This window comes from Micromys minutus, assembly GCF_963924665.1.
Source record: "Micromys minutus genome assembly, chromosome: X".
NCBI classification, from domain to species: Eukaryota; Metazoa; Chordata; class Mammalia; order Rodentia; family Muridae; genus Micromys; species Micromys minutus.
This window is the reverse complement of record NC_137970.1, coordinates 13,227,921-13,246,513: the sequence shown is the minus strand read 5'-3', so window position 1 is coordinate 13,246,513 and position 18,593 is coordinate 13,227,921. Positions and strand designations below refer to the sequence as shown.

General features: G+C 42.5%; 1 protein-coding gene across 2 annotated transcripts in view; it reads right to left on the bottom strand.

Moving 5' to 3' along the window:
* Positions 1-16,114, bottom strand: part of SRPX (sushi repeat containing protein X-linked) — a gene marked incomplete at its 5' end in the record, with an annotated part of 82,246 nt that extends 66,132 nt beyond the window's left edge. The window contains one exon of one of the 2 annotated variants that reach the window (XM_080910500.1): positions 16,015-16,114. In XM_080910500.1, the coding sequence (XP_080766626.1) occupies positions 16,015-16,111 (97 nt within the window). The remainder of the gene's footprint in view (positions 1-16,014) is intronic. The other variant, XM_080910501.1, reaches the window with a different exon arrangement.
* Positions 16,115-18,593: the final 2,479 nt, after the last annotated feature.

Below are 18,593 nucleotides of genomic sequence, written 5' to 3'. Positions count from 1 at the left end.
AATTGCTGGTGGCCAGTGGTTTCTTAAAGTTCCTGGCTAGCAATTTGTGGATGTGTGTCACATAAATTCTAGTAAGTGAAATATAAAATAGCCAGTCAGCTCTCTTCAGGGATCATAAATGTGCATACATACCTTTTTGATAGGAATAGCAATACGTTATATCTGCACTATACAGTGAAAGTCAGTTTCCCAAAAGAGAAGGTGACTTTGTTCCCGTTTTTGGCAGATGAAAGCAACAGTTATGTCAGCCATGTTCTTCCAGTTGTTACTAGGTGAATGAGGATGTTAAGCCTCTTCTCATATATCCTTCTTTTGTGTCTGTGCAAACATTTCAACTTCTTTATAATGGGATTGCTTATTTTCTTGTTATTGAAGTCAGAGTGTTCTTTATATATTTGGAATAATAGCCCTTTAATCAAACATGTCATTTAAAAATAATTTCTCCTTTCCTTATTTTTTTCTTTTCATTTCTTTATTAGTATGTTCTAAAGAGTAAATCATTTTAATTTGGATAATTCAATCCCTGTACCCTTTGTAGACCATGCTTTAGATGTTATATCCAGCATATCTTTTAATTTATTCAACCTTACAAATGCTTTCTCTGATGTTATTATCAAGAATTCTCACAGGCTTCATATTTAGGTCTATGGTTCATTTTTAGATAGTGTCCACATAATAATGTTTTGGCATTGACAGAGGAAGGGAGAAAATTTTAAGGGAAGGTAGGTGGTGCCAATACCAGTAACCAATGGGAAATGAGTTTTAAACATTTCTAGAGATGTCAGCTGATTCAATTACATGAACTATCCATGCATATATTCTGTGTCTGCGTGTTGTAATCTACCTACTGAGTCAAATACCATTGTGACAAAATGTGTTGGGATAAATGATATAAAATTTTATTTTGGCTCATGGTCCCAGAAGTTTCAATCCGTGACTATTTGGCCACACAGTATATGCCAGTAGTAAGGCAGAGAGTATCCTGGCAGAAAGAGTACAGGCACACAGCCAACAGTATGTGGATGAGAAATTAGCTATCTACACTGAGCCCTGAGCCAACTTTAAAATCATGAACAAGTAATTGCTTTCTATTGATCTGAACCGCCAAATTTCAGGTTGTTTTATGACCTACCTAAACAACCTCAAGCTCCAATCTCACAACCCCTCACTACGCATCTCTATCTAACAGCTATCAATGTATCCGTTAAAATAAATAACTTCAGGAGGGAGCCCAAAACCCTGGGTTAAATTCCATTATAGCCAATGTTTGTCATCTCCCAAAGAAGGCCTTAAGAAAGGGCTCAATAGTTTATCTGGGGGAGGCAACCCAAAAAATATAATAAAGAACAGACAGAGAGAGTCAAAGAAGGAAGGATAGGCAAAAATGATGCTGCTTACTGTGCAATTTCAAGGAGTCACTACTGTGGGTGACTGGAGTTACATCTTACTGAAGAATTTTACCTCTTGTAACCAACTACAGTCCTATGCTAAATTTTTTTTCTGTCAAGAATGTTCCTATATGCCCATTGTAACTTTATTTCATCAAGAAAAAAAATGGCAGTATAGTGGCTGGAGGGTGAGAAAATAAACTTTGTGAAGCATGAACTCTTACAGTTAGCTGCTTCATCTAGGACAGCATCCCACCCTCAGTTCAAACACTTCTGCAGAAGATCCCCAGAGGAAAGTTCTAGGCAGAGAAGATGGCACCCTTAGTCTCCATGCACTCTGCTTTTAATTAGCAGAGACAATGAAGACAGCATGTGGCTTGTGAAATTTTAATTGTGGCCATATTTTAGGTCTTAAACAAAAGGAAAGCTGAAAGGATAACTTTGTAAATGAATGCATCACTCTAGTCCAAAGGAAAAGTACACTCTTTTTTCCAGGATAGCCTCCTATTGCTTAATAGTTTGAAGAATCAAGCCCATTTTTTAAAGACAGCGGAACAGAAAAAATACAGGTACCTAAAACCGAGGTCATCAGCACAAAGCAAGGAGTTTTTAACTACTGCCAACTCCTGTTTCCACTGAGGACCATTTCCAAACATCTGAAACCTAACTGTTCCCACTCAATACAGACAGAAGGAAGAAGGCCACCATTTAAAGTGAAACCAGATGATGGAACAAAAGCAATTTGTGGTGTGTCATATGGCCCTCCACAAAATTTAATTGTCCACATAGATTGCCTGGGACACAATGAAAACTGAAGAAAAGAAAGGAAACTGCTGCCAGGCTTTGAACAAGGCTACAGACTAGGGCACTGTCTGAGGATGGATGGTATCTGACACTATCGAGCATGGGAAAGAGCCACAAAGAAATGTCTTGGACCACACTCTAAGGCCATCTAGCTCATGGGCCTCTCTTTTCTGGTGAGGGAGATAATTCCATGTATTTACCGCCATTGTTGCTCCAGGGGTTAATGAATTCTTTTTTGACAGCAACTTGTGTTTTTATAAAAATTCACACAGAGAGTAAGTTTTCTAGGCATTTATACTATAAGTGCTTTCACAATAAATGTGATTTACTTTTAGACTTTGTTTTTTTTTTTTTTGTTTTGTTTTTTTTTTTTTTTTTTTTTTTTCCTGTACTGGGGCCTTGCAGCTGCTTACATCCCGACTCCTTTTTTGAAATCATATTTAAAAGCATCATGAGAGTTTGGTCAGCAGAGCTGCATCTTATAAATCTGCATCAGGTGGCCCATTTTAAAGATAAGCACACCTTTTCAGGTTGCAGGGCAGACAAAGGTAAGCTACTGCATGGGATTTTTCTTTTAAATTTTCTCTCCCAAAAGAAGTATAAAAATCAAAGTTGTCATTGGTCTCATCCACTCTCGCTGAAAATCAAGGTCCAAGTAGGTCCTGAACTCCTTTCGCCTGTTTGCCCCCAGCAGTCAGCTCTCGGAGGGAGTGGAATCGCTTATTGTGGCTCCTTCAACTTCACCCAGTCTCCCAAATGACTTAGTGTCACTGGGACTCTGAGACTCAGTGACAAAGTAGCAGATACAAAGCTACCAGGAGCAAAGAAGAAAGAACGTTTACATGAAGGTCTAAGGCTGTAATACTTCTCATAGAGACCCCCGAGGGAGACGTTCTGAAATGAGAAGAAATAGCCTGAGATGTAAAACTCAGGGACAGCCACCTGTACTGAGAGTCAGTGCCTGCAGTCTCCTGCAGATTCGTATTCTGAAAGGATGAATCATGCATAGGAGAAGAAATAACCCAAGGGCTGTTCCCAAGCCTTCCACACATTTTAATATACAGAAATACACTGTAAAGAATGTGTTTGCATCAGCCAACTGCAGCTGCCTTTTGACATGGAGAAATTTTTCTCAAACCAAGTGTGCATACAAACTGCTTCTTTGGGAGACAGATCTCCAAGAGATGGTTTCACCTCAGGGGTTATTTCTGAAGCTGGCTGTGTTCCTTTCTACTCAGTAAGTTCAGTGTGGTGTTTCCCAAGGTCCTGATCTTGGGAAAAGCTTAAAACAAGTAAATGGCTCTCACTAAAACTGACACATGAAACTCTAGTTTCTTTTGCTAGATGTCCCGAAAATTGATTTGAAATTGTCCACAGGAATGGTCCTCATACAAGACTGTGTGGGAAGAACTTGGAGTGTCTGTTACTACACAAATTGCTGGGCTCAACTTTCCCAGGACCCTGTTTCTGGTTTATTAGTCCTAGGGTGGGGTCTGAGAATTGATTTACCTCACATTGTCTTCAGTGATCCCGTTATTGGTACTAGTCTAGGGCTCATGAGTCGAGATTATTCTTCCCAGTCCTCTATCAGAGGGTTACATATTGATAATCCTGAGCATCCCCTACACTTACACACACACGCAATCTTGTGTTTGGGGCCACTTTCTGTTACTACAAGCAAACAACCATGACTGCAAGATTGAAACCAAACTTATTTTGGTTGGCAGTTCTAGAGGCTTGGAAGTTCATGGTAGAAAAGTTACATATAGCGGCACAACCTCTTATTACAACTCCTAATGAAAAAGAGGACAAGTCCATGTATATAGATAGATGACAAGCAGGAGAGGTGACCTTGCTTTGTAATAACCCATGATCGCCATAGCTGATCCTGTCCTATGAAAGGCATTAAGCCTTCCTGGTGTTCCAATAATCTCTTCAAAGACTCAGATTCCACACCAGCACAATGGTAATCACATTTCATGCTGAGTTTTTTTTTTTGGGGGGGGGGGGAAGCAAACTGTTTTCAAACCTTAGTACCCAGGATGTCTCAACTTAATGACAATGCAACCTACATAAACAGGGGACAACTGTACACCTCTGGGTAGCAGTGTTCAAAGAAGTGTGTAGCAGACATTGGAGGGATTTGAGCTATATCAATGTCGTGAGATCCTGACAGGGCAAGGGAACCAGAGAAGCCAGAGCCTTTAGCCTCCAAACCCTGGCAACATCAAATAAATATGTCATCAGGTAGCAAAGGCCAGACCATTTCAAGCATGGGTTAGAGCACTAAGATTTATCTAAGAACTGGAAAGACTAAAATGAGAACCTAGTCTCTAGAGAGTTTGAGATGTCTGGGGGGAGGGTATTACAGTCCCCAAACCTAAAAGACTAGATATACAGTTGTGTGCCATATAAATTAAGAATGGTGAATACAGTGTCAGTTATAGTATAGTATGCTGGCCTAGACCTCCAAGTTGTTGGGTCAACTGTTGCGAAAGACGAAATTCCAAATACCTACACATCTCCCATTAAAAGGCAGGCTGCAACTTCATGGATCTAGAGTGTTGTTCGAAATCTAAAATTTCTCTAAAGCTACCAGAAAAAGTTGAGCCTCGAGTTACACTTTAGAAGCAAGACCTTGCATTAGGGATTGGCAGAATTTTTAGGCAAATTGTTTTTAGTTTCTTCAGCCCTATGATCTCCAAGGAAATGAATCAATATTATCTTTCTATCACCACACAGGCACATACTGTACTTAAATAAATTAACATAGCTGTGTTCCAGTGATAGGAAAGCAATTATTAATCTCCTTTGGAATATTTTTACCACTTAAAACTTTAAACCTTTTAATCAACTGACGATATGAAAACAGGAAGGGGCCAAATATAGCATTTCTGGCCTAATTTGCAGACTGTACCCAAATTAACGATTCCCTACTCCAAATCTATCCAATTAAAATTCATCAAACTCTTCAAATGATCCTAATTCTGATTTCCTAAAAAAAAATCTGTCTGGGTTTATAACTACATGCCCACTCCAACATAACCTCAAAATAACCCTTTTAGATGCCATTAAACAACTCAATCATCCTAGTCTTTCCAATTTGTAGAACTTCTGGGACCTAATGTGAGACATTGGTGTGTTTTTCTGACCTCCCCACTGGCTTATTTTCATTATTCTCCAAGCTCCCATCTGCTCTCTAACCACTTTGATATTGGTTTCTAGTATGAAGACAGATAATCCCCTTTCCTCTTTCTCCTCTTTCTCTTTGTCCTTTTTTCTTCATTTATTTTTTATTGGATATATTTTATTTACATTTCAAAGTTATCCCCTTTCCCAGGTTTTCCCCCCACCCCTATCCTCCTCCCCCTTTCCCTGATTCTATGAGGGTGTTCACCCACCCACTCATCCATCCCCTCTCCCCACCCTGACATTCCCCTGCACTGAGGCATCAAGCCTTGGCAGAACCGAGGGCCTCTCCTCCCATTGATGCCCAACAAGGCCATCCTCGGCTACATATGCAGCTGGAGCCATGGGTCTGTCCATGTGTACTCTTTGGATAGTGGTTTAGTCCCTCGGAGCTCTGGTTGGTTGGTACTGTTGTTCTTATGGTGTTGCAAACCCCTTCAACTCCTTCAGTTCTTTCTCTAACTCCTCCATTGGAGACCCCATTCTCAGTTCAATGGTTGGCTGTGAGCATTCACCTCTGTATTTCTCAGGCTCTGGCAGAGCCTCTCAGGAGACAGCTATATCAGGCTCCTGTCAGCATGCACTTCTAGGCATCAGAAATATTGTCTGGGTTTGGTTTTTTCCTTTTGTAAAAATTTGTTTCCTTTTTTTCTTTTTGTTTTTTGAAATGGGGTTTCTCTGTGTAACCCTAGCTGTCCTAGAACTCACTCCGGAGAGCAGGCTGGCCTTGAATAGAAATGTGCCTGCTTCTTCCTCTAAGGTGCTGGGCTCAAAGGTGAGCACCACCACCACCCAGGTAGTCTTTGTTCTTTTCAATCCTAGGGGTTAAACTTAGGACATTGCATGTGATGAGAAAGAACTCTTCTCCTGAGCCACATCTCCAACTTCTTTTTTGTTTTTTGAGCCAGGATCTCTCACTAAGTTATTTTTGGATTCACTCTGTATTTCAGGCAGATCTTGAATTAGGTAATAATCTCTCCTTGGCTTTCCAGGTAGCTGGGGATACACAGCTGTTCCATTAAACTCAACATGATCTTCTCCTTCTCCTCCTAACTAGCTACAACTATTCAACTAAAATTATTAGCTGCAAGAAAAACTACAGGAAGCCCCTGTTACTAGTCGTTCTGAAGATATGCTTTGCTGTTATTCTGGGTTTAGTCAGACAGGAGCTGTAATACTGCTCAGCAGACTTTTAAAAAATAGTTGAGGGCAAGAAAGGAAGAAAGAAAGAAAGAGAGAGAGGGTGGAGGGAGGGAGGGAAGAAGGAAGGAAAGAAGGAAGGAAGGAAGGGAGAGGGAGGAAGGGAGGGAGGAAGAAAAGAATGAAAGGAAGACAGACAGGAAGAAAGGAAGGAAGAAAAAAAGAAAGAAAGTGAGTTTAGGGTGTGAAGTTTTGCGTTTTGAGTTAGATAAGGGGCTAGGAACCTAAAGGTGCACATGTTTATCTGAGGAATATAAGGGACTAAATGGAAATCCAGAAATTTCATTCAGTGATAAAGTCAAAACTAACCACAAAAGGGAGAGGAGGAGAAATAAGCCATTGTGTGGCAATTCTAAAAAGACAAGCCACTCTGTTTTGGCAAAGGGCTGCACTCATTCATCAAACCAGTGCACAAATATCCTTATCTACAGTTCCTCAGCAGGATCTTGGTAAAATGTATATGCTGATTCAGCAAGTCTTAGGCGGAGTCTACCCATCTGAATTTTTGACTTGGTTCCAGATGATCCAAGACTGCAGGAATCATGTAGAAATGCAAGCACGGCTTGTTTTGTTTTGTTTTGTTTTCCTTTTAAATACTCACAGGTTTTAAAAGAATACCAGATCCACAGCTTTGTCTTATTTGAGGCTAAGCCACTATCATTCAGCATTGCTTACATGCCTATCCAGGGAGTTTCCCACACCATAACACCCACCAAAAGAGCAACCAGGCTCACCACACTAGCCAGCCCTTCCTTTCCTAGTTTTGAATCTTGGGCCTGCCCTTATTTCTAAATTAGCTCAAAATATGTCTCCAGATAGAATTCTACGTCTGTGTAACTAAACGTGTAGAAACTAGGCATTTTTTTTTCCCATTGAGAAGTATATTGAGGGCTGTACTCCTCCATCCAACAAGGAAAGAGCAGATACCATTGACTTTCTCTGGCATATCCCTTCATTCTTTGCAGAAAAGACACAGTTCGGTCACTCAATACTTGAGGGTAAACTATGAGTGAGTGGGGAGCCTATGATTGAACGTAAAAGAAAAGACAATCAATGTAAGGGTTGCTGATGCTGAGGCTGCACAAATGTTATGACATGTTACTTGTGGGAATGTAAAAAAATGTAGTCTTTCTGGGAAGCAAGTTTGGTAGTTTCCTAGATATTTCATCTGAGAGTGAGCATATGACCTGGGAGTTCCATTCCTAAGTATATGGACAAGAGAAACAAGAGTATATGTCCCCACAAAATATTCCTAAGAGACTTAAAGTGGAAGCAACCCATATGTATAGCAACCGATCAACAGGTAAGTATAATGGAACACATCTATAGAATGGAATGATTACAGGATGAAACTGACCACGAGGGTGACCATTGAAAACCTTGGACTAAATGAGAGACATAAATCACAAAAAGACAACTTTCATGTATGCAGAGAATATAAAGAACAGGCAAATCTATAGAGGAAAAGAATAAGCTAGTGGTTGGGAAAAGGGATTGGGCAGTGACAGCCAAAGGGCATAAGTTTCATTGGAAGATAATAAAAGTGTCCTAAAAGTGATTATACTGATGGATACAGAACTCTATGAATATACGACAACCACTAAAGTGCACAGTTTCAATGGGCAAATGCTGGAGTGGGTGAATTATGTCTCAATAAAGCTGTTAAACTGTCACCACAAATCAGGTGTGCAACTCCCAATGAGCAGTGTAGAGACAAAGCTTATGGGACTTTAAAGAGATCCAGAGCTGGTCTTGGGTCAGGATCTTCTCAAAACCACTGAGAAATGCCCCATGTAGCCCAGACCTAAGATGAATGAGAATACACCCAAGGATTCATATAAATAGTGATGCTATAGCATAGTTTATCCTAATTTGTCTAGCTCTTGAACCCAGGAAAGAACTTAATATGTAGTAGTCACTGCAGAGGTAAATTCCAACACAGGCCCACAGGAGTGAAGGGGATTCACTTTACTTAGCTCGACTTGTAACTCCCTATCTGACTCCAAGCATCCAAACTGGCAAGGCATGAGAGGCTCCTCCCTAAAAATGCACGAAAAGGTCATGTCTGAGGCATCCCTTCTGTCCGAGATTCCTCAGCATAATTAGGCTGCCTGCTCAGGGGAACCTCGGTTGAAAGACAGAAACTCCCACAGCAGTCTAGATAGAGCCTGAGACACCTATCCAGGTGTGTGGGTTGAAGCTGGCTAGAAGCATCTCCTCCTGGTATGTTATTATCCTTTAGAAGTCAGGTTCCCTGTTAAGTTTTGGGAATAGAAAAATTTTAAAAGACCCTATAATTGGCTCCCATAGGTGAGGAAAATTAGATCTATGCATAACTAATACTAAAAGTGTATGATTCTACTACCAAAAAAGCTGAGTGAGATAAAATCTAAGTAGAAACAGCATTTTACCATTGGCCATTAAGAGGAACAGGAGCCTTGGTCAGGTAAATGAGTCAGAGACAATGTGTCTGGAGAGTTCCTATAAGGAATGCCCATGTGGGAGCTGAGTTTCAGAAAATAGGGGCCATGAACACCACCACTGCTTCTGCAACATTCCATTGTGGGCCAAAAAACCGTTGGCTTAATTCTTTCCCCGTGGCTTCAATTTAACTAATGTGCTTGAATATTCTTGGAAGCCTGTACCAGGCAGTGTTATTCAGCCCAGCCACCCACACAAGACACAAACCAAGACAAATCGTTAGAGAATGCTAGGGTTCAACTGCATTGAAGATGTGCCCATTAAACACAACTGGAGGGACATTGGTATGGTGGCAGCAGAAAACAAATTGCTGGTACATGGGGCTAATCACCCTACAGGTCCCTATAAGAGCATGACAGGAAAACTATTGCAAAAAAAAAAAAAAGTTTTGAAAGTCAAGCGAAAACTCTGCCAGTCTAATTCATTGAAAGGGTTTTAAAACAAATATACGCAATGTATAACTCCAAGTTTCTGCAATAATCTGAACCAGTGGATCCAAACCCATTTATCTTCTTCCTGAAGAACAATGCACAGAGAGAAACATCCATTAGGAGCATCCTTTCTCTAAGGAATGCATACTCAGGAGCTTTCTAAAGCCAGACTGTTCCATGCACTCATAAGATCCAGGTGTAACCAATTATTACCTTGGGAACTTGGCGGCTTAGCAGCACTGCTAAGAACATTTGGTGCAAGCCTTCCTCTTAAATCTTTATCTGCAATCCTTACCTCAGAATGTGAAAACTTCCCAGAGTCTCTAAATCACTTACAATAATGTCCTAGGGCAATTTGATAGCCAAAGGTCTCATCAGCTAAATATGCCCTGACTTGCTTCCTGTCCAATTGGCTCTTTTATTCAGAGGATCATAAATATTCACTGACATTTTATCTTCCATTTCTTTGTCTCTGGGAAGTAATCTTGGAAATTCTGTTACATGTTATTTGAATTGAATAGTTTGGGTCTTATTCACAACTGTTTCGGACAATGAATACCCTGAATATTGATTGACTCAATATCCTCCCCCTAGATCCCAGCCTTTGTGTAAACCCAGAGCAGGAACAATTTCAATCTATGTTTATATCTACTTTGTTTAAGGGATTTTTTCTTTTTATATTTTGTTGTATTTTATTTTTTATATTGTGTTTTTAAAATTAACATTTAAAATGTTATACCCTTACCCAGTTTCTCCTCCAGAAACCTCCTATCCCATCTCCCCTCCTGCTTCTATAAGGGTGCTCCCCCACCCATACACTCCTTCCTGCCTCCCCACCCTGACATTCTCCTACACTGAGGCATTGAGCCTTGGCAAGACTAAGGGTTTCTCCTCCCATTGATGCCCAGCAAGGCCATCCTCTGCTACATTTGTGGCTGGATCCATGGGTCCCTCTAAGTGTACCCATTGGTTGGTGTTTTAGTCCCTGGGAGCACTGGGGCTCTGGTTGGTTGATATTGTTGTTCTTCCTACGAAGTTGCAAACCCCTTCAGCTCCTTCAGTCCTTTCTGTAACCCCTCCATTGGGGGCCCCATTCTCAGTCTGATGATTAGCTGCAAGTATCTTTATCTGTATCAGTAAGGCTCTGGCAGAGTCCGGCATCTATATCAGGCTCCTGAGAGCTTGCACTTCTTGGCATCAGCAATAGTGACTGGGTTTGGTGGCTGCATATGGGCTGGATCCCCAGGTGGGATTACTTTCTCTCTTCTTTTCCTCCGAGGAGGCACTGAGTACAGAACTGATGGCAGAAAATGTGGTCCACCTTCTTGAGCTACATTCATGCAGTTGCTTTTTTATGAGGAGAATTGAAAATTCTATAGCTGCTGGTAACTAGAGAGGGCACCTCCACCGACTCATTGGTTGAATCAAAGTTGAAGTTCTATTCCCTCAATTTTGTTTTTTGAGTACTTCTGTTTGTTTGTTTATTTATTTAGCTTGTTATGTGGGCTTTTTTGTTTTCAAAATGTTTAGGAAGACAGGAAAACCAACTAGTGAATAGTGGATTTATATTTGGATAGGGACATTTCCCCTAGGGAAGAACTAGCTGCCCAGAATTCTGTTTCCAAGTCCAAAACATTCTTAGCGAAGCCCAAAGGCATTCTAATGTAACATTGGATCTTCAGCATCACCATCTTGGCAGCAGCATGTCCAAGCATCAGCCTTCATCACGCAGGTCAAGTACCTGCACTGACTCCCTCAGAGTCTACAGGGTCCACTTACATCACAGCATCGGCCACTGGAGGAAACAATGTCTAGTTCCTCAGCAGACAGGAAACTACTAAAAAGAAGGAACTGCATACCTTGCTCACTCCTCCTTTTCCAAGCACAGAACCTCTTCACTATCCATGACCAGTTGATAAAGTAAGTCTCTGGGTAAAGCTCAGTTGTCATTAGAGAAGGCAGAAACCAGTTTTATGTTGGAGCAGAATGTAAACAGACCAGGAAAAGAGCAGCCCCTCTTAGAGCAAAAGACCCCCTAAAGCTGTCAGTTCCAAAAATCTTATAGTTAAACATGGTGAGACTCACGGGAAGATCTCCCAACAAATCATATCTTGAGAGACAATTATTCCTACTGTTATTCTGTATGAGAATCTTCAACCTGAATGTTAATCATAGCTTGACTGCTACAGACTCCATCCTATGTTATAACTTGGCAACAGCAAACCTATATTGAAACTCTTTGCTTTCAATTGCTACTCTTGGTTGTGTTCACCGAAAGGGAATTGTCACAGTACATCTATATGTTTAGCAAGGAAACCATTCAAGTGCTTTGGAAGGACATGAAATAAAGTGGCCAACAAAAATAAATGCAAGCTCCAGCTTGTGGCTGCACCCAGTCTCTCATCTTACAGCCCCCAGCAGAGACAGTTATTGCTGAAACAGGGGGTACTCGTGGATTGAAAATGAACCTTTGTGGCCAGCAAACCATAGTTTCTATGTATGTAGTAGACTCATGGTGGCACAAAATCCTATTCATTCATGCACCTTTCTTCCAGATCACCAAAGTTTCAGGGTAAATTGAATGCCATAAGCACCAGGTATTCTGCTGAGCATCCTCAGAAATACACATAAGGGTAAAACGCGGTACAATCATAGATTTGAAGGACTCAGAATCTCAAAGAGGAGTGTATAACTTATAGTGCATGAAATCCAAGACCAAAATCCAAGTGTACAAAACACCAAGAGAGCTGTGCTTGTTTAAAGAGAGACATGAGGTTTCCCTTTCAGTGATCCAGAAACAATGTCAAGAGATGGAGCATATGTATAGCACGCACAAGGCCATGTTTCCCATTCCCATAACTGGGGAGGAAGAAAGGGAGGGGATGAGGAAGGGAGGGAGGGTCAGGCAGTTGATGTTGTTAGAGAATGGGGAGAATTTTGAACAGTTAGATGGCTCAGTGAGTCACTCCAAGGTGCAGGCAACAGCATTTACAAAGAAGGAAAGTGTATGACCTAGGTTTTAGGAAGCCATGGGTGAAGCACTTGAGAATCGTGCTGAAACAATCTAACCCCTGAATGTAAGGGAGAGCCTTCCACAAGAGAGTGGATTTGGGGGCTGCTCTAAATTTTTGAACAGAGAAATATGGGATGCAAATTAGTCCACATTAGAGTATGGAAAGAGTGCTCAATCAGTAAAGTGCTTGCCACATACACGGAAGATTTTGAATTCAGATCTCCAGCATCCACATGAAAAATCCGGGTATGGTGGCATACATTTGTGATCCCAGAACTGAACAAGAGGAGACAGGAGGATTTCTCTGACTCTCCAGCCAGCTAGTTTTGTTCAATTGATGAGCCTCCAATTTAGTAAGAGATCCTGCCTCAGAAATGAAGGTAGAAAGAAACAAAAGAAGACACCTTACACTGACTTCTAGCTCCTACATGAATGCATACATATGCACTTGCATGATCACACGTATGTACATACCAGTACATGCACATATACACAAGTTCGTACGTGTGTGCGCTCGAACACACACACAGGCACATGTCCACTTAAAAAACTTGTATTTGGCTTTTAAAAGAGACAGTCATCATCTAGAAGGGAAGGGATGAACTTTTATTATAGTGCAAGGACTGAGGAGGCAGAAAGGTCTGAAATTGCTGCCTCACTGATGGTTTCTAGCACCATGTCCAACTCACAAATCTGTAAAATGAGAAGTGGTACCAATTTACTGACTGGAAGTGTTCTCAACAAAGACAATGCCAGACAAAAATGCCCTCTTCTCTCTACCAGATCCTCTTTTATATTGCAGAGTAATTTTGTCAGCTGATTATATGTCTTAAACACAAATAGAAATTTCTAGCCAGGTTCTGCTGAGACCTTAATTGTAGAGCCTGAGCCAGGTGCTCTGCTCCTAATACGTATCTCCAAATGTGGCAGTTCCAAAGCCTGCTTGACAGCCATGGTCTGATTCAGCTTTAAGGTTTCCCTAACGAACAAAACCGCACCACTTTTCCTGTTTTCTCTCCAGTACTAGGAGGATTCACAAAGACTTTGTCCATGGCCACAGCATTCATCCTCCACCTTTAGCTTTGTTTGCAGGGGGTAGAGTGAACTTCCAAAGTCACAGACATAAAGAAGCTTGTGAGAATTCATTTAAGAATAGAATTAATGATCAGGCTCATTTCTTTAAAAGGATCCAATCACAGACACAGGCCACATTGCTAGGAGTACTCCATATACTTCCTGTGGGCTTCTGTAGACACACAGTCTTTGATAGGCTGGGAATAAATGAATCAGAAGCCCAGAAAAACTGTATCAAGTTCAGGTTTAGAAGAACCACAGAGAGTATCTCCATGTGGAAATAGAGCTCAGAAGTTTACATAATTAGAATGCTGATGGGGTCCTAAATCCCTAGCTTCCTCTTTCTGAACTTCCAGATCCAAATCTTCTTTCATGGGCTCTTCCTGAAGACATGATGTCCACAGACTAGAAGGGGTGCCTCTGAGACAACCTTTAAAACATGTCACCCAACAACTAATAGTAAACTCAGCTGACGCCATATGCCTCCAGATGCACAAGTCTAGAGCATTTTCCCTTCCCAGACTTTTACAATTTCTGGCTCAGACTAAAATTTCCTCTGTTGGATTCAACAGCCCCAGCAGAGCTCACTTCCCAAGATACTCCATTGATATGTGCCAAGAGAGGACTCCAATTGGAATAATATTCTGTAGTCTAGAAAGCAAGGGGTTGGGGTATACGGGAGGACCTGGAGGGAAGAAAGGGAAGGGAAAATGGTATAATTATAATATCAAAAAGTAAAACAAATATTTCTTAAAGAAACAGTCTAGAAATAGAGTAGAAAAATGGGAGTGGGGCCTCTAAGGACATGCTTCTGCAAAGCTTCATTTTATCTGAGTGAAGTCGGATAGCAGGTGAGAAATCAGCAGGCATGGTGGCAAAGAGGAACCTGGTGGCTGCCCAGATGAGGAGGAGGGACCTGCAGGCTAGTAGACTGAGCCAAGAAACCCAAGGGCAAGTCCCAAAACATAAGCAGTAGTAAGTGACTGAGCTGGCAAATCTCGGATTCTGTGGGTGTCTGAGGCTTGGCAGCAAGCTATGCTATATAAGGGTAGAGACAGGGAGAAAGCAGCAGGGAGGGAGGGCAAATAAAAAGGGAGCTTCCCTGGGACAGGCTAGATCAGGGCTTGAGGTTCTTTAATTTAGATTGTCTCTCCTTCCCTTTTAAGCTCCCTTTAACACAATTATTGCCAAGGGGGTGAGTGGGGACATCAACATCATAAAGTGACATTTCTCTAGCAACTAAAATAAAAACCTCCTCTGCACTTTGTCCCTAGTCAGTTCATGCAAAACTTCAAACCTGTAAGCATCAGCACAATACACAAATGTTCCTGTCTTTTAATTCACATGTCACTCATCCATCCATCCATCTATCCACTCATTTGGAACACTCAAAGGCCAAAAGCCATCCCTTTATCTACCCAGCTTACTCCCTGGATATTTCTTCTCAGGCCCCAGACTTAAACTGCCCACAGGGATGTGTAACACATAGGCAATTATTTGATTACGTTATATAACTTATGGCACCGCTTTTCTATTAACAGTAATCTAAAACTACCGCATCAACTGGCTCTTCCTTTCAAGGCCACAGAGGTGCATAGCATGTAGTCCTGCCCCTCTGACACTCTCTGTTAGTCTAAGATTTCCTTGTGAGGATGCTAACTAGATATTTTTAAAAGAGGCATTTCCAAGGAGAATTTTCCTTGTACTGTGAAAACCCAGTAAATGCCAGGGTCCCCTTAGATGTCAGAGACCACGCCCTCCAGCACAATCCTGCACTTTTCTTGCTTTCCCTCGTGCTAACCAAGTACATGCCACATGTCACCACTCTCAGCTGGCACTTCTCCCTTAGAGAAGCAAACTTTCTTGGAATCCCAGAATTTGGCCTCCCCCCGGGGGGGGGAGGGGGCGAACTGGACAGGAGGACTGGACAAAGGATGCACGAAAGCTCTTCGTTCAGGCTAGTAAAGTCCACAAGAGTTTTGGAGTTGGGGGGGGGGCTGGGCAAGATTTGGGGCTTTCTCCTAAACTAAGCTGCCAGGCCCAGTGCGCTGACAGACATCAAAACCCTGTGAGGGGGTTGGAGGAGCAAAAGAAGCTATGCAGTGTGGTGAGAAAGAAGCAAAAGAGTCCGTGGCCAAACTTTCTCTTTTTTAGCCTTCTATGCCAAGAGGGTTTGACTTAAACCTTGGAGCCCTGGGAGCAAAAGGTGCTCAGGCTCCAGCTCCAGGCACTGCGCGATAGAACTAGGTTCCTTGTACCTAATCAGGAGCCACACTCCCCCTTCAGACCCGCTTCCTGGGACTGTTCAGAGTAAACAAAGGGAGACCCCCCACCTCCGTTGTTTCAAGCGAAGGGTTTCAGCAAACGGTTCCAAGGTTCCTAGATGCCTAACTAGGGAAACCGTCGCCCCCCTACCCCCATCCCTAGCTCCTACCTGGGAAGCCCTGGCTGGGCGGGACGTGCAGCAGCGCCAGCAGCAGCAAAAGTACTTGAGGCGGCAGCAGCCCGGGCCTGAGTCCCGGGCTCCCCATGGCGAGCCGGCTTTTCCCTCGCCCGGCAGGCTGCGCGGCGCACTTAAGGGGCTGGAGGAGGCCAAGAGACCGAGGGGATGTGTAGTGAGCCAGAGCCTCTAAAGCCAGGCTGGAAAACTCCTCCTTGGTGGCTTCCTTCTTTCCCTCCCTCCTCCAGTGTGGGGCCTGCCCTCCTTCCTCCTCCTCCCTGGAAGGCAGAGCAGTTCAGGGCTCTCCGCCCCACCATTTGCCCACCCCCTCTTTTTTTGTGCCACCCCCTCTTTCTGGAAACCGGGATGCCCCCCCCCCGGAGGTCTCCAGCTAGAGACCCTAGAAACCCATTACATCAAAAGTACCGTTTGCTTCATTGGCACCCCTCCTCAGCCCCAAGACACAAATTAGTGCCTCCAGGACTTGAGGGATCCTGGGCCATTGGAAAGAATCCATGCATGCTGAAGGCAGAAGCCCTTGTGTGTCACATAAAAAAGAGGCAAGCCTGGAGTTCAGAGTTTAGGGCCCCATTTGCAGGTTTGATACTCAAGACTATGCTCAAAATTTATTGTTATTCTGCCCATTGTAATAGGAAAAAAAGTCAGTCAGGAACTTGATTTGGACAGAGCTGGGATTTGGAAGCAAGATAGATAGATGTAAGATTACACCAGCGCCAAAGCCCATGCTACAAGTTTTTTGTTTGTTTGTTTGCTTGCTTGCTTCTCTTTTGCATGCCTGCTGTGCTGCGGGTTAGAATAGGATTTAACAAAGAATCAAGTGTAAGGCAATATGATATGCATTTACTGAACAGGTAATGAAAGAATACAAGATTAGGGTGAGTTTGGGTTTCTTATTGGTTTCTACTAAAAAAGGTAACTCTGAGAAGTCCAACATCAAGTACAAAGTAACTAAGGACAGTCCAAGAGTAAGATGTGCTGACAATCTTTTGGTTTAGAGACTTCTCTTCCTATGCTATTTAGAGTGACTCAACACAAGAAATAGAGAGTTCATACACTGTGAAGATGCAAAGGAAAACAGATGTGCAATATAAAAATTATACTACAGAAAAGCAGAAACAATTTCAGCAACAGTTGATTTGATTTATGTAGTGAAGATTCAAGAAAAGGTGTTTTTAATGAAAAATGAAGAGAAAGTATAAGAAAAATATAGAAATGCCAGAAGGTAAATTTTAAAGAAACAAAACACCTTGTGATAGCTCTTTTGCTTAGAAGCCTTTGTAGTTACCCTTACAACAAAAGGGGGCTGAATACCCTGAAAAAGGAAACCTTTCTTTCTACCACAAAGAGAACTGAGTTTTCAGGGCAAATTGCCATCCTCCAACATCTGGAAAGACAGCCAAGTCTGTGAATCCCAGATGAGATCTGAATCAGAAGATACATTGTGGTTATAAGTTAAATAACGAATTTAAAACTTGCTGGAAGTTTACTGAAATAATGTGGGAATGAAGAGCTCTTAGTGAGTGACCAGAGTCATAGTAATTGACGCTCACACTGCTGTGGGCTTTACCTTCGAGAGTCCTGTCAAAGTTTCAAAATGAAGGGCTAAGAAAGACCCTTTTAGCTCTGGCAGGGAGAAAAGAAGACTGGTCATTTGAAACATTCAGAGATGACTTTATATAAAAGGAGGAAGACTCAGTCAATCAACTTGAGTTTTATTCCACCTAAAGAACTGCACGTTCCTGCTTTCAGGTCTCTTGACCATATCTTATAGTATCTATGAGAAGACTTTTAAAAAACAGATTCATGTTTATTCTTTAATCCCTTTTCACAGTCCAGACTCCACCCTCCCTCCCAGTCTCCCCCCCCCAACTGCTCCCATTCTGTACCTCCTCTCCCACCCCTGTCTCCAAGAGGATGTCCCCAACCCCTACTCCACACCCCACCCTACCAGACCTCCCCCTTCCCTGGGCCCTCAAGTCTCTCTCGAGGGTTAGGTGCATCTTCTCTCATTGAAACCAGACCAAGCAATATTCTGCTGTATATGGGATATCAGCGGGTGTATGCTGCCTGGTTAGTGGCTCAGTGTCTGAGAGATCTCTGGGGTCCAGGACAGTTGAGACTGCTGGTCTTCCCATGGGGTCACCCACCTCCTCAGATTCTTCCAGATTTTCCCCAATTCAACCACAGGGGTCAGCAGCTTCTGTCCACTGGTTGGGTGTAAGTATCTGCATCTGACTCTTCCAGCTTCTTGTTGGATCTCTCAAAGGGCCATACTAGGCCCCTGTCTGAAAGCACACCACAGCATCAGGAACAGTGTCAAGACCTTGGACCTCCCCTTGAGCTAGATCGCAATTTGGACCTGTCACTGGACCTCTTTTTTTCTCATCTTCTCCATTTTTGTCTCTGCAATTACTTCTGACAGAAACAATTTTGGGTCAAAGCCTTTGACTGTGAGATGGAAACCCCATCCCTCACTTGATGTCCTGTCCCTCTACTGGGTTAGGGGTAGGGTTAGGGTTAGGGTTAGGGTTAGGGTTAGGGTTAGGGTTAGG